The sequence below is a fragment of the Engystomops pustulosus genome, chromosome 5 (assembly GCF_040894005.1).
Source record: "Engystomops pustulosus chromosome 5, aEngPut4.maternal, whole genome shotgun sequence".
Taxonomy (NCBI): domain Eukaryota; kingdom Metazoa; phylum Chordata; class Amphibia; order Anura; family Leptodactylidae; genus Engystomops; species Engystomops pustulosus.
The window spans coordinates 27,319,377-27,335,110 of NC_092415.1; the positions used below are offsets into that span (position 1 = coordinate 27,319,377).

The following is a 15,734-nucleotide window of genomic DNA, read 5'->3' on the forward strand; positions in this document are numbered from 1 at the left end:
TCTGCCAACATACCGGAGCTACAGAACAAGGTAAGTACTGGGTACTCTTTCTTATTTTTAGACCACCTGGGGCTCTTAGTATGAAAATGGTGGCAAGCGGACAACCCTTCTGAGCTACATCTGTATATGGCGGGCATGGATTCCTATACATAATGTCCCCAGGATCTATATCTCTGATATGTCTGTCTTGTGTATGTCAGCTCTGCAGGAATGGAGCTTTGAGAAGGAAAGTTGGGTCCATTTTGTGATACATCGTCCCCTCAGCCCCCTCACCACTCACATACAACTTCTGGTTCGTACACGAGTACCTACCTCTACTATTCTCCATCTGGTGTCCAAGGACAGATCTTCTTTCCTGCGGTTGGAGGTGAGTGCCATGGAGCCTTCTCCCCTGGGTGACTATTCCTATATCAGCTGATAAGTGCTGAAAATAGGATTGAGACCCCCATTATATACAAATATGGACAGCACGGTGGCTCAGTGGTTAGCGCTACAGCCTTGCAGCACTGGGATCCTCGGTTCAAGTCTGATTCAGGTCATCATCTGCAAAGAGTTTGTATGTTCTCTCTGTGTTTCCGTGGGTTTCCTCCAGGTCCTCCGGTTTCCTCCCACACTACAAAAAAACATACTGGTAGGTTGATTAGATTGTGAGCCCATCGGGACAGGGACTGATTTGGCAAGTTATGTGTAGTGCTGGAATTATTATTATTAATATATACTACATTATATATGACCATGTAATCAGAGCCCCCCAATGCGATATGACTTTTCCCGCAGGTTGCTGAGGGACATTTTGCAGTTCATTTTAACTTTGGAGAACAAAACCTTGTGATGAGATTGCCAAACATCCGGATCGATCATGGGCAATGGACACTCGCGAGCCTGGAGCGGGCTGACAACACATTTACCTTACGCATTGAAAGAGGTGGCGGTGTCCGAGAAATGACATCCACTGTCGGGAAAAACAGGCTGTTTGATGTAGATCCGTCAAATGTTCTGCTGGGCAACAGCTTCCCGCAGCAAAGCCAGAATGATTTTCAAGGTAAGTGTTGCCCGACTTTACTGCATCCGAGCACAATGGATAAAGTCTGTGGTGATATATGGACGTGTGGATGAGCCCTAAAGCTGGACTGTGCTCTTCTATGAAGATAGAACTGGTTATCATTTCTCTGTAAATGTATGAACTGTTCTAGAATCTAATTACGTTTCAGTAATAAAAGTATCATGGCCTGAAAATCTACCATCAAAATCCATCCTGATAAACCAGGGACACTTACTGATAGATCCACGCACTGTGACTGTGGGAATCTTCTTATATTTGTTATCTATGGCCTCCTTCCTTCTAAAATCAACTTTTAAATTATGCTAATGATCCAGAAAGACTTTAGTGCTGCAGATTCACAGACATTCTGAATGAGCACTTCCCTCTCCCCCTGCAATCTCCATAGTAGTGAGCACATATGGGGAGGGGAGAAACTGAGATGTGCTTTTGCACAGAGTAACAGCTTGTGAAGCCTGATCACAGAGGGCTTCTGAAACATGGCCAGAGCCCTTCAGACTCATCAGCATAATTTTAAATGCTGATTTTGGTAGGAAGGAGGCCATGGATAACAAATATAAGAAGATTATCACAGTCCCGGTGCCTGGATCTATGAGTTAGTGTCCCTGGTTTATCATGCTTGACTTTGATGGTAGATTTCCATCCATTATTGGAGAAGACATGTGTATAACCCTCCCATGTGTCTATAGGATGCCTCCGTGACGTGCGGATTAATGGATTTCTGCTGCCAATAGGAGAAGAAAGCAATCAGTACAGTACAGTGGTTGGTGCTGAGGGGATAAGTGATGGGTGTCACTCGGAGGTTTGTAGGAACCAACCTTGTCAGTCTCATCTCAACTGCATAGACTTATGGAGAAAGTATGAATGCAGGTAGGTGTCCGACATCTCGTGGTCAAAGCCGCCTCCTTTACACTGACTAGACCCATTTCCACTACATAGTTGCCTGTAACTGCTTCTGTTGCTTTTCAGTTACAAACCTGGTACCAGGGGCGTAACTTGAGGGGGTGCAGAGGTTGCGGTCGGACCCGGGCCCAAGAGGTTTAGGGGGCCCTTATGGTGTCACTTTCCCATATGAGAAGACTATTACTATAAACCATATATTATCAGCTTCTAGTTACGCCACTCCCTGGTACCAAATCTTCAAGTAATCTGTATAGATGTAGGCGGTCCAGTGAGCCCCACTATAATAAGGGGGATATATTTGGCTCCATTAGTGTCCAACATTTTACACATCAAGGCAGAGGGCTACTGTCATCCTTATGGAGATTGCCTCTGTCTCTTTTCAGGCGTACAGAGTCTTAAAGGTTTAAAGGGGATTCTGGGTAAGGCACATGAAAATAAGTTTTCCAGGTTGTAAAAAGGTCAACTATTCCTCCAGTGCTACCTCTACATCAATATCTTAATTTCAAGAAGCCTGGTGATATGACATGTGTCACGGGTGGTCCCGCGATCCCCGTCACGGATCGCGGGCTCACCCGTGCCGTCGGTCCCCCGCCAGCGCACCGCAAGCGCTACTCACGGGTCCCGGCTCCTGCCCCTCCGGCGTCGGCTCCGTCTGCAGCTTCCTCGTCCCCTTCGGCTGTGCGCGCGCGTCCCCGACAGCTAGGGCGCGCGCGCGGCAAGTTCTGTAAATTTAAAGGGCCAGCGCGCCACTAATTGGCGCTGGCCTTTTCCCTTTAATTATTTAACCCTGCCTCTTCCTGTTACCCTTGCCGGATCTTTGTGCCTTGCGCCCTAGAGAAAGCTGTATTTTGATGCCTTGTGCTGTTCTTGAGATTTCCTGTTGCGACCCCAGTTCCGTTTCTGACTACGCTCCTTTGCCGCCTGTCCTGACCTGTTGCTACGACTCTGACTACGAACCTGTGCTGCCCGTCCTGACCTCCTGCCTGACCCCGACTACGAGATTGCCTGCCGATTCTGTACCTCGACCTTGGCTGCCACTGCGGACAAGTCACGCCTGTGGAACGACCTGGTGGTACCACGCCGCAGCAAGTCCAACCCGCTTTGCGGCGGGCTCTGGTGAAAACCGGGTGCCACTTAGACTCCGGTCCCAGGTAGTGGCTTGTGCCATCGTCCGCAGTGGTTCAGAGGATCCACAACCTCTAAGCCTGACAGTAAGATCCGGCCATGGATCCCGCTGAGGTGCCGCTTCCTACTCGGCCGACTCTGGCTGCCATCGTGGGTCAACAATCCCGAGAGATTGTCGCTCAACGCCAACAGCTGGAACAGGTTACCGCCATGCTGCAGCAGCTGCTGGCCACCCAGCAGCAACAACAGGTTCCTGAGGCCGCTCCAGTGGCTCCCGCTATCCCGGCTTCTCCTCCCGCCGCTGAACCGAGGCTACGGCTGTCTATGCCCGGGAAGTATGATGGTGATCCCAAGTCTTGCAGGGGCTTCATAACCCAGTGCTCTCTGCATTTTGAGTTGATGCCGTCTCAATTCTCCACGGAGCGTTCCAAGGTGGCCTTCATCGTCAGCCTTCTCTCTGGTAAGGCCCTGGCCTGGGCTACTCCTCTCTGGGACAGAGACGACCCGGTCACAGACAATCTCACTGCATTTCTGGCGGAGTTCCGGTCCGTTTTTGAGGAACCTGCACGGGCCTCTTCTGCCGAGACTGCGCTGTTGAATCTCCGCCAGGGGGGCTCATCCGTGGGAGAGTATGCGGTCCAGTTCCGTACCTTGGCCACGGAACTCTCCTGGAACGATGCGGCCCTGTCCGCAACCTTTAAGAAGGGACTTGCCCCTCATATTAAAGACGCTCTGGCCGCTCGGGATCTGCCGTCTACCCTGGGTGGTCTTATCACCTTAGCCACCCGGATTGATGTGCGATTTAGAGAACGTGCTGAGGAATTACGCCTAGAGCAACCGCAAGTTCGCCCACGACGATTGCCTCGCCTGGCTCCAGCTTTTCAAAGACCGCTCCAGCCCCCAGATGTACCACCCGTGGAGGAGCCTATGGAGGTGGACAGGCTCAGACTCTCTCCCCAGGAGCGTATCAGAAGGCGTCAGGGAAACCTCTGCTTCTACTGTGCCAGTCCTGGACACTTCCTGGGGTCTTGCCCAATCCGTCCCCAACCTTCGGGAAACGCCAGCACCTAGGGTTCTTGGGAGAAGCGTCCCTAGGTGTGAGCAAAGCTTCTCCACGTTTGATGATACCGGTGCTTCTCAGCGTGGGTACCGGCACCCAGATCCAGGTCTCTGCCTTCTTGGACTCAGGCTCCGCGGGGAACTTCGTGGATGCCGCCTTGGTCTCCCGGCATCACCTTCCTGTGGTCCGTCTTGAAAGGCCGTTGGTCATCTCCTCCGTCAGTGGACAAATCCTTTCTGACCCGGTCCACTACCGCACCAAGCCACTGTCTATGCAAGTCGGTGTGCTGCACAAGGAGAACCTGTCCTTTTATGTGCTTCCACGTTCCACATCCTCCATCCTGTTGGGTCTACCTTGGTTGCAGTGCCACGCACCCGTTCTTGACTGGAAGACGGGGGAGATCCTTCGGTGGGGACCCGACTGCCAATCTCGTTGTGTGGATTTGCCTCGTCCTGTGCCAGTTCTGGTCTCTTCTGTGTCCCTTAAGGCCCTGGAGGGTCTTCCGGCATGTTATAAGGACTTTTGTGATGTCTTCTCAAAGAAGCAAGCTGAGACGTTGCCACCTCACCGCCCCTACGATTGTCCTGTGGATCTGTTGCCGGGCACTTCTCCCCCACTGGGTCGTGTGTATCCGCTTTCTGTACCAGAAACCTCAGCCATGTCGGACTATATCCGAGAAAATCTGCAGAGGGGATTTATACGCAAGTCTTCCTCCCCGGCTGGTGCAGGTTTTTTCTTTGTGACCAAAAAGGACGGGTCACTCCGACCATGCATAGACTATCGCGGTCTTAACAAAATCACGGTTAAGAACCGTTATCCGTTGCCATTGGTCACTGAGTTGTTTGACCGCCTTCGTGGAGCCAAGATCTTCTCCAAGTTGGATCTTCGTGGGGCTTACAACCTCATTCGTATCCGCCAAGGGGATGAATGGAAGACCGCTTTTAATACCCGTGATGGACACTTCGAATATCTGGTGATGCCGTTCGGACTCTGTAATGCACCAGCCGTCTTTCAGGAGTTCGTGAATGACATCTTTAGAGACTTGCTTTATGTCTGTGTGGTGGTCTATCTGGACGATATCCTCGTGTTTTCTCCGGACCTTGAGACCCACCAAGTCCAAGTACGACAAGTACTCAGTCGATTAAGGACCAATCGTCTCTATGCCAAGCTGGAAAAGTGTCTGTTCCATCAGCAGAGTATTCCATTTCTCGGCTATGTCATCTCGGACAAAGGCCTTCGTATGGATCCTGCCAAGCTGTCGGCGGTTCTTCAGTGGCCTCGCCCAGTGGGACTGCGCGCTATACAGCGATTTCTGGGCTTTGCGAATTATTACCGCCAGTTCATTCCACGTTTTTCCTCTCTGGTGTCTCCAATTGTGGCACTTACCAAGAAGGGTGCCAATCCCCGACTCTGGCCTTCGGCAGCTGAGGAGGCCTTTAAGAACTTAAAATCTTTGTTTGCCTCGGCTCCAGTCCTGGTGCGTCCCGACGTTGAAAAGCCTTTTCATCTGGAAGTGGATGCCTCCTCTGTAGGGGCCGGAGCAGTGCTCACGCAGAAGGGTCCCAAAGGCCGCACAGTCACCTGTGGATTCTTCTCCAAGTCTTTTTCCTCCGCGGAGAGGAATTACGGGATAGGAGATCGAGAATTATTGGCGATCAAGCTTGCCCTAGAAGAGTGGCGTTATCTCCTGGAGGGAGCTCGGTTTCCGGTCAGCATCTATACAGACCACAAAAACCTCCTCTATCTCCAGACTGCTCAGCGACTCAACCCACGCCAAGCTCGTTGGTCACTCTTCTTCACCCGGTTCGATTTTCTCATTCATTTTCGTCCGGCCGAGAAGAACATCAAGGCAGACGCCCTTTCTCGTGCTTCGGATGTCGTTGGGGAAGAACCGGTTCCTCGTCATGTTATCTCTCCTGACCGTCTTGTACTGGCCGCGCCAGTGGATCTTCGTCTATTACCTCCTGGCAAGACATACGTACGACCTGCGCTACGGAGGAGAATTCTGTCTTGGGGACATTGCTCCCGTGTGGCTGGGCATCCTGGGGTGCAGCGTTCTATCGCCCTCATTACCCGATTCTACTGGTGGCCAGACCTGGCCAGAGATGTCCGGGATTTTGTGGGTGCCTGTACTTCCTGTGCCCGGAATAAGCCTTCACGTCTTAAGCCTGCTGGTCTTCTTCTGCCGTTGCCAATACCCAGCTGTCCATGGACTCATATTGCTATGGATTTCATCACGGATCTACCATCTTCTTCAGGCAATACTGTCATCTGGGTGGTGACTGACCGGTTCTCTAAGATGGCCCATTTTATTCCTCTGCCAGGTTTGCCAGCTGCTCCATGTCTTGCCGAACAGTTCTTTCACCACATCTTCCGACTCCATGGACTTCCACGACACATAGTCTCTGACCGTGGAGTACAGTTTGTCTCGAAATTTTGGCGTTCTCTCTGTAACCAACTACAGGTGAAGTTGGACTTCTCTTCTGCCTATCATCCCCAGTCGAACGGGCAGGTGGAGAGAGTTAACCAGACTTTGGGCTGCTATCTACGCCACTTTGTTTCTGCCCGTCAGGACGATTGGTCCCAATTGTTGCCTTGGGCGGAGTTCTCCTATAACTCCTTGGACTCTGCATCAGCAGGTTCCGCTCCATTTTTTGTCAACTATGGACTCCATCCTCGCCCGCCTCTACCTCTACCCGTGGCTTCTGATGTTCCTGCTGTTGAGGAGTTGGTACAGGACTTAAAAACCATCTGGGAGCAGACCCGCCTTTCCTTATTACAGGCTTCGACGCAAACTAAGATTCAAGCCGATAAAAGACGCAGACCTTCCCCCGTCTTCTCTCCTGGTGACAAGGTTTGGCTGTCCTCCAAATACGTCCGGCTTAAAATTCCTGGCTACAAGCTCGGTCCCCGTTTCCTGGGTCCCTTCGAGGTGATGCATCGCATCAATCCAGTCTCATATAAGCTGCGCCTTCCTCCTACCATGCGCATCCCGAACTCCTTCCATGTATCCCTGCTCAAGCCTGTCATCTTGAACCGCTTCTCCCGACAGCTGTCTCCTCCTGCTCCAGTGGCCGACTCCTCTGACATCTATGAGGTAAAGGAGATCCTTGATGCTAAGACTGTAAGAGGTAAGCGGTTCTTCTTGGTTGACTGGAAGGGGTTCGGGCCTGAGGAGAGATCCTGGGAGCCCGAGGACAATATCCTGGACCAGGATCTCCTGCAGAGATTCCTCCAGCCCAGAAAGAGGGGGAGGCCGAAGGGGGGGGGTACTGTCACGGGTGGTCCCGCGATCCCCGTCACGGATCGCGGGCTCACCCGTGCCGTCGGTCCCCCGCCAGCGCACCGCAAGCGCTACTCACGGGTCCCGGCTCCTGCCCCTCCGGCGTCGGCTCCGTCTGCAGCTTCCTCGTCCCCTTCGGCTGTGCGCGCGTGTCCCCGACAGCTAGGGCGCGCGCGCGGCAAGTTCTGTAAATTTAAAGGGCCAGCGCGCCACTAATTGGCGCTGGCCTTTTCCCTTTAATTATTTAACCCTGCCTCTTCCTGTTACCCTTGCCGGATCTTTGTGCCTTGCGCCCTAGAGAAAGCTGTATTTTGATGCCTTGTGCTGTTCTTGAGATTTCCTGTTGTGACCCCAGTTCCGTTTCTGACTACGCTCCTTTGCCGCCTGTCCTGACCTGTTGCTACGACTCTGACTACGAACCTGTGCTGCCCGTCCTGACCTCCTGCCTGACCCCGACTACGAGATTGCCTGCCGATTCTGTACCTCGACCTTGGCTGCCACTGCGGACAAGTCACGCCTGTGGAACGACCTGGTGGTACCACGCCGCAGCAAGTCCAACCCGCTTTGCGGCGGGCTCTGGTGAAAACCGGGTGCCACTTAGACTCCGGTCCCAGGTAGTGGCTTGTGCCATCGTCCGCAGTGGTTCAGAGGATCCACAACCTCTAAGCCTGACAACATGGAATAATAGGAAAACTAGTCTTTAAAAAAAAAGACATATATTTGCATATTCCTTTCCCAGAATATCTAGTGGAGAATACATGTCCTTTAAGAATCCGAACACATGAAAAAAACTTATTTAAAGGACATCTACCACCAGCATGATGGATTGTAAACCAAACACGCTGACATACTGGTGTGTTCCCCCTCTGGTAAGCTCCACTCTTGTTTTAGCTTCTTATGCCCTTGTGTTTACAAAAAAAGGCGCTTTAAAATTATGCAAATGAGCCTTAGGGGCTCCTGTCTCCATAGGTGTTAATGGAGCCTGGTGCCTCTCAGGTTCATTTGCATCATTTGAAAGCTTTTTTTTTCTTAAATACAAGCACATAAGATGCTACAAGAAGACCAAATCCTTCCAGTGGGGGCACGCACCAGTATGTCAGTGGGCTTGGTTTACAATCCTTCATCCCGGTAGTAATTTCCTTCAATGTATAGACCGCAAAGCCAGCTCCTCTGGTACACATGGGTTGCACTACACACAACTCTGAGCAGTCACCCAAAGGCAGATATCAAACATAGCAGAACATCTCTGAATTTAAAATGTAGTTTATTTGAAGTATATTAAAAATACATTGTCCATATGGAAAGAAAAACTATTCAAAACACACACAAAATTTTTACAGGTTTTGGAAGACCCCCTTACTCATTACTCATAAACCTATATTGGACTTATAACATGAAACCACCTCCATCATATGTGGATCGCCCCAATCACATTGATTGAATCCAATTGAGTCCAAGTGATTGGTGTGAATACGTATTTTCATATTCCTTACCCATTTTTATATATAAAGTGAATGTCTATTAAAGACACCCTCTTTCTTAAGATTAGGCTGGGCTGCCATACGTCTAGCTTCTCTAATTTCTCCTGATCAGGGAAACCATTTCAGCTTTACATCCCAATACAGACACAACTGGAATACATAAAGTGATATGGATACTTTACTTGTGCTCCCGATAGATAATGGGGCACATTTACTCGATCTGGAATGTCCGAGGAGGATAAAGTCTGCCGCGATTCACTAAGATCGTGCGCCCGATTTCCTGCATGTGTCGCTTCCCCGCTCAGGTCCGCAGGAGTTCACCTTCTTCTTCCCGGTGCATGTGACTGCTTGAAGCTTGCGACACAATTTTAAATGTTAAAATCCGGGGCTCAGTCCGAATCCGTTGTATCGTCCGACGGCCCCTTCCCCTGATTTGTGTTGTGTGAAAGGCATCGCGATTGCGACACAATCTGATCGCGTGTGACACAATCCCCGCCGCAATCCCCGACAAAAGTGTGGCCGCGGGACCCTTAGTAAATAAGCCCCAATATGTAATGTCTAAGGCTACATTCACACGGCCGTTTTCTATGTAAAATACGTCCAATCGTTTATATTTATATATCGTCGGGGAACGCACAGCAGGGATCGCGCAAGGGACGGGTAAGTAAATGTGCCCCAATATGTAACGTCTAGGTCTTGTTGTTCAGATGCCCAGCAGACAAGGTGGAGGCAGTGAACAACGTGACAGGACAGAAGCAGTGTCACCCATCACCCTGCACAAGATGGAGCTGCCGAAATGGAGGCACTTGTGTGGTCCAATCCCAGTATAAATATGTCTGTCAGTGCAAGAACGGCTACAAGGGAAGGAGCTGTGAGAGCACCAGGACCGGGAGAGCCATAGGCCTGAGCTCAGGCTCCATCCTAGCCATCAGTATGTGTCTTCTCATCTTTATAGGTAAGATTTTCTGATTGTTTTCACTGCCCCCAACAATTCCGAATGCTGTGTCCTCATCATAAGCGCCTTCTTGTTGCAGCCTTGTTGGTGTCCTACACAGTATGGAGTCAGTGGGGAAGGTCCAAGTTCCGAAAAGGAGGAGTTTACCATTTTCCTGCTGAACATGAGAGCTGGGAGGAGATCCGAAGAACTGTCCTAAATTATAATAAAGAGGGAGGAGAACATGACCAGGTAGAGGCCACAATTTGTATATTTTTTTAGTAAATGTCACAAAGTTGTCTCATCTTTAAAAGACTTTACCTCATATTTGTGTGGGGGCAGAATATGAGGTAATTTACATCTATTAAAGGTTCTATTTCACGTTCTTGATATGTAAAGTGAAGCCTCCTGTCTTTTACCTCATCCGCCAGACATTCCTGACCATAAAATGGCCGCAGATGGAGGGTCAGGTAATCTCTATCTGTCCATGAGCAATTGCCCTTCCTGGACCTTAATCCTATACAGGTGGTCCCCTACTTAAGAACACCCGACTTTCAGACGGACCTCTGTTAATTGGTAATTTCCTGTACTTTAGCCTTTGGCTACTATAAACCGCTATAATAGTTATCAAATGTGTCTGTAATGAAGCTTTAATCCTGGTTCTTATGACAACCCAACATTTTTTAAATGCTATTGTCACAGAGACCAAAAAATTTTTGACTGGGGCTACAATTATACAGTATAGAGATCCGACTTACATACAAATTCAACTTAAGAACAAACCTACAGAACCTATCTTGTACATAACCTGGGGACTGCCTGTATTCATGAATACTATCATAAGCTCCTGGCAGGGCGATTGCTCATGGACAGATAGAGATCACATGACCCTCCATCTGCCGCCATTTTATCGAGAAAGTGGAGTAGAACTTTTAATAGATGTGTATTGGGGAATGTTTTTAAAAAGTCTCACTTCGTGAAAACTTAGTCCAATACGTCTCAATTCTATATGACATCAGAAGTCTAGAGTATCCCCATGTGATGGAGCCTTTAAATTCTTGTGTAATACTAAATCGTGCCTTATTTCCTCCTCAATTATTGCCCTAATTTGGAGTGAAGCCCCCACTAAGCTACTTAGGGCCTACACAATAAATCCAGACCTCATCTCTTACTTGAATTTTTTTTTGGACAATTTGGCTGCCATCTTTGTCATTCAAAGTGTGTGCTGCCACAAAGGGGCAGAATCCCCAATAGAAAGAAGAAAAGATCACACCAGCATTTCATAGCCCCGCCCCCAGTGCACTAAAAGTGCCGCATACAATTCTGTGCGATGATTGGGAGGTTGAAAAGTTGTAAAAAAAATGCTATAAATTCTCCTGTTCTGTGCAGCGCTGGAAGAAAGCGGACCGACTCGGCAGAACTGTGAACAACAAAGTCATTGTAAGTAGAGACTCTCATTTCCATCCTACTAGACATCTCCATCCCTCTACTTCAAAATGGCTTTATTTTATATTTCAGGGGAGCCCTTTTCCCAAAATCCCTGCAGAACATTCCAGCTTGCCGGTCTCTGCGGGCAGCCATTTCTCATGCTTTTGCTGTGACTCGGTCCCATGACAGTGAGGCAGTCCTGAGCTGCGTGATGTCAGCAGGTGAGCACACAGCAGCTATGACTACAAGAGGGCACATGATAAAGAACTGCTGGCAGAGACTGGCATAGGCTCCTTGTATAGTCATATACACACACACACAAGTCTGGATACACATTCAGGACAAATTACATCAATCTTTGTGAGCGATCCATGAGGCGAGTTGAGCCTCTTGCCTCAGGCCGCACCAACTGGCGCAGTCACCTGCTATAAAGAAGGACGTGAAACCTAAAAATAGTGTCTCTTCACACCCAATGTCAGCATGGGTGCGAGACATGACCTGAAGAACCCATTACTTTTGGATGGAGCAGAGGGGGTGCCGTATTATAGCTCATCCTCATGGTGCAGAGAGTTTAGATTCATCCCTACATGTGATGAAGTCATCTGATGAATGATGAGAAATGTACGTCCTCTTTCAGTGGGGCAAAAAAATCACAATTTTCTATTTTAAGCAATTCCAGACTAACTGGGTCATATAGGCCATGTTTCATGGTTAATCTAAATATAATCTTTATAAATGATATGATGTCTTGAAAATAGTTTACTTTCCCTTAAAACTAAAAGGGGTGTCCCTACTTACCTCTAGGAGTCGGGGCAGAAAGCAAGTAAACACCGTCCCACCTGCTGGACCATTACCAATTCACATAGGTGCCACTTATTTGAAGGCCCATATGCAATGCTATACAGGCAGTCCCCGGGTTACGTACAAGATAGGGTCCGGAGGTTTGTTCTTAAGTTGAAATTTGTATGTAAGTCGAAACTGTATATTTTATAATTGTAGATCCAGACAAAAAAAATTTTGGCCCCAGTGACAATTGGAGTTTAGACATTTTTTGCTGTAATGGGACCAAGGATTATCAATAAAGCTTCATTACAGACACCTTACAGCTGATCATTGCAATCTGGGACTATAGTAAAGCATTCAGAGAGCTTCACCAGAGGTCAGAGGGGTCTGCCTGTAACTATGGGTCGTCTGTAAGTCGGGTGTCCTTAAGTAGGGGACCGCCTGTACTTTACCTGCAGATGCCATTGCAGCCTGGGACTATAGTAAAGCACTCAGAGAGCTTCACCAGAGGTCAGAGGGGTCTGCCTGTAACTATGGGTCGTCTGTAAGTCGGGTGTCCTTAAGTAGGGGACCGCCTGTACTTTACCTGCAGATGCCATTGCAGGTTTATGATTTTGTACATATAGATGAATATACTCCAGAACATGCTCCGGGTTCTAGGCTCACTCCATACTATCTTTGATTTACAGGGTGAATCCCTTCCAGAAACGAAAGGAAAAATCATTCTGTTTTTTAGCCTGTGTACGGAGGGAGGGGGGGGGGCAGCCATCTTAAAAGACATCACACTGGATCAAGAGCAAGTCTTTCCAATGTGAAGGTCGTCTTGTAACATATCAAAGAAGATTAGACTTGTCTCAAAAATCAAACGCCACCATCAGATTTGTAACATCTATTGAGGTTAAACAGTTATCTCCACAGTTTCTCATGTGGGTTTATTATGATTGGATCCGGTGGCCTTTAGCTCTGATCGGTTCTGTCGACAACACATGAAATAGCTGTGCATCACAGGGAATGTTCCCAGTTATTGTTGCAAATTTCTGTGTTGATCTAGAAAAGATGTTGCAGCAATCAATTTCTGAGATAATTCTTCACCTTCCCAAGACCACCACAAGACCACCTTACCATTGGAAAGACTTGGACAAGATGGCGGCCATGTCCTGAACATAGCCATAAAGATAGGCTCCCTCATCCATCACTTGCTTCAAATATCTCATTTTAGTCTAGATATGAGGGACTAGGCTGACCATGGAGACACATGAAGAGTAGCAAGTAGGATATAAATGAGTGGTTTCTTTTTTCCAGAATGGATATGACCTCCAGAGACCAAGAAAGCCAACCGAAGCCAATACCTACCGGCTGCGTTCTACCTCACGTGAACCAAGAACGTCCATGCTTTATCACAAGCCGGGCCATCTGCTACCTTCCCATAGATCCAGAGAACTCTTCCATTCTGAAGACACAACCAATACTGACAGCAGTGCCTCCGACTTCCCGGAGTACGTGTCCCATATTGTTTGGGCAGCAGATAACACAAGGACATGCCACCCTCTCGATACCCTCCATAGGTTCTGTGCAGAAGACGGTAGTTCAGTGTATGGGAGCCTGAGTTCACTATATTCTTCTAGCACCGATGAAGACTTGAGTTTTGGTGACCTGAGTGAATGGGGACCAGAGTTTGACAGACTTCGAGATCTCTTCCATCCGCCAGAAACTCAAGTTTAGCTCAATGTCGATGTGTTTTTGTAGACCTCAGGTTTCTTTCATTTACAACATAGGGGATTTTTATACAGATTGTACAATAAATATGCTAGGCGAAGTAAGACGTGGCTACTAAGCCTTCAGTTTCTCTGCAGCGCCTCCACAGGGCAAATTAAGCACTACATAACACCAGTCCTCCAGAACTAGAGGTCTTTTCATTATGGTGACTTACAATGTAGCTAATAACTTCATCCATTGATCAAACACTACTTTTACTTCAATGTCAAACTGCTGGGACCCCACAGTCATGAGAATGGGGGTCCCTTCCTCCTTATTGATGATACAGCAAGTAGGTTCTTTCAATGTCTATGGGATTGCTGGAAATAGGGGGGGTTTGCCTGTAACCCAGATAAGTTAAAGGGACAGTCCAGTCAGAGCTAAGTCATTGTTTAATAGATGATGCGGGGCCTGATGGGAGGAGCATGACTCCTTTTCCTTAAACCTAGAGTCCTGCACCTCCCTTCAGTCCCTGCACAATGTATAATTCACTGAATCAGCTGTGACTGGAGTGTCCCTTTAACCACACAATACAATCCCCAATGGAATGAATAAATCCAAAATAAGTCTGCATGCTTCTCATGTGTCTACTTTTAGCTACCTTCCCTCTACAAGTATTAGGTAGGTAACAATGAAGTTGACACAACTGATTCCTCAATAACTTATATACATAATAAATATTTTATATATTTTTATATACATCTTAAATATTTTTAAGCTACAGTTTTTCCATGTATGAATATGACCACCAGAGGGCAGTGTATGCTGAAATATCAAGAGTCTACAAGACTGGGGTGAGAGAAAGAATATTATATTTCATTCTAGCTTATTCCAACTTTTTATTTGCGTTCCAATTAGTTAATCATTCAATATTTATTCAATACCCTGGAAGCAGAAGACATGAATACATTTTGCTATAGTGAATTATAACACTGGCAGCAGAGTAAGTCATATTCTATAGAGGCCCTTTCACGTATTTTCTCCTATTTATTACATTGGAGAAGGTGTGTAACTACTGGGGTAGTAGCCATAGCAGCAGCTATGGGGCCCACCTTGTTAGGGGGCCCCAGCACTCGACCTGACACACTAAAGAATGGAAAGTGTGTAATGTATGTATCAGTCATAAATGTGTGTGCATGAGTGTACAAATATGTATATTTTCTGTGCGGGAAGGGGGGCCCCATTCAGAAGTCTGCTATGGGGCCTTGCCTCTCCTAGTGACGCCCCAGCATTGGGGCCTGGTTCTGGAATAAAGAAAATTGAAGCCTCCCCCCATCATACTGCACACAATTCCTCATAATGATAAAGTGAAATGGAATGTTAAAATTCTTTGCTAAAAAGACTTTTTAGTTGAAGTCTTTCTGTGTATGGTGCCTCGATGACACCACCCATGAGGTGATCTGAGACAATTGCCTCAGGCGGCGCCCCCTGCTGGATGACAGTCAGGGCTCAGGCTTGGCTTGGGTTTGCCCCTTACCCGCTTCTGTGTTGTCTCGGCTGAGTTCTTTCAGTTATCGTTTTGTTGGATGATGTAAATTTTGCCCGGTTGGAGTTTGAGTGTTCTGAATCAAGTTTTCATTTAAAAATATCTCGGTTCTTTCCTACATTGAGCTTTTCCTCAACCTGTCCCAGCAACTGAAGAACACCCCCACAATGTGATGCTGCCAGCCCCATGCTCACTGTAGGTGATGAGAATCATAAAAGGGTTGCTCCTAATTTTATTGTTAGCCTGTGGACTCGCTGATTGGTGGGGGTCTGACTGCTGAGACCCCCACCAATCACCAGAGCAGGGGTCCCGTTCTCATTAATTGATGAAGAGGCAAGTCACGCATACTGCCATTCAGCGTGTCCCGGGTTGTCCTGCCTCCTGTGACTTTGGGACCAGGAGCAGGAGGGGGGATCAGCTCCTGCTGCCTCCACAC

At 48.1% G+C, this 15,734-nt stretch overlaps 1 protein-coding gene across 2 annotated transcripts in view; it reads left to right on the forward strand.

Moving 5' to 3' along the window:
* Window positions 1–14,130, forward strand: part of LOC140132540 (neural-cadherin-like) — a 40,380-nt gene extending 26,250 nt beyond the window's left edge. The window contains exons 28-35 of one of the 2 annotated variants that reach the window (XM_072151443.1): window positions 201–367; window positions 778–1,042; window positions 1,750–1,930; window positions 9,620–9,867; window positions 9,947–10,098; window positions 11,236–11,286; window positions 11,365–11,495; window positions 13,360–13,495. In XM_072151443.1, the coding sequence (XP_072007544.1) occupies window positions 201–367; window positions 778–1,042; window positions 1,750–1,930; window positions 9,620–9,867; window positions 9,947–10,098; window positions 11,236–11,286; window positions 11,365–11,460 (1,160 nt within the window). In that variant the 3' untranslated portion in view covers window positions 11,461–11,495; window positions 13,360–13,495. Of the gene's footprint in view, window positions 1–200; window positions 368–777; window positions 1,043–1,749; window positions 1,931–9,619; window positions 9,868–9,946; window positions 10,099–11,235; window positions 11,287–11,364; window positions 11,496–13,359 lie in introns of both variants that reach the window. The other variant, XM_072151442.1, reaches the window with a different exon arrangement.
* Window positions 14,131–15,734: the final 1,604 nt, after the last annotated feature.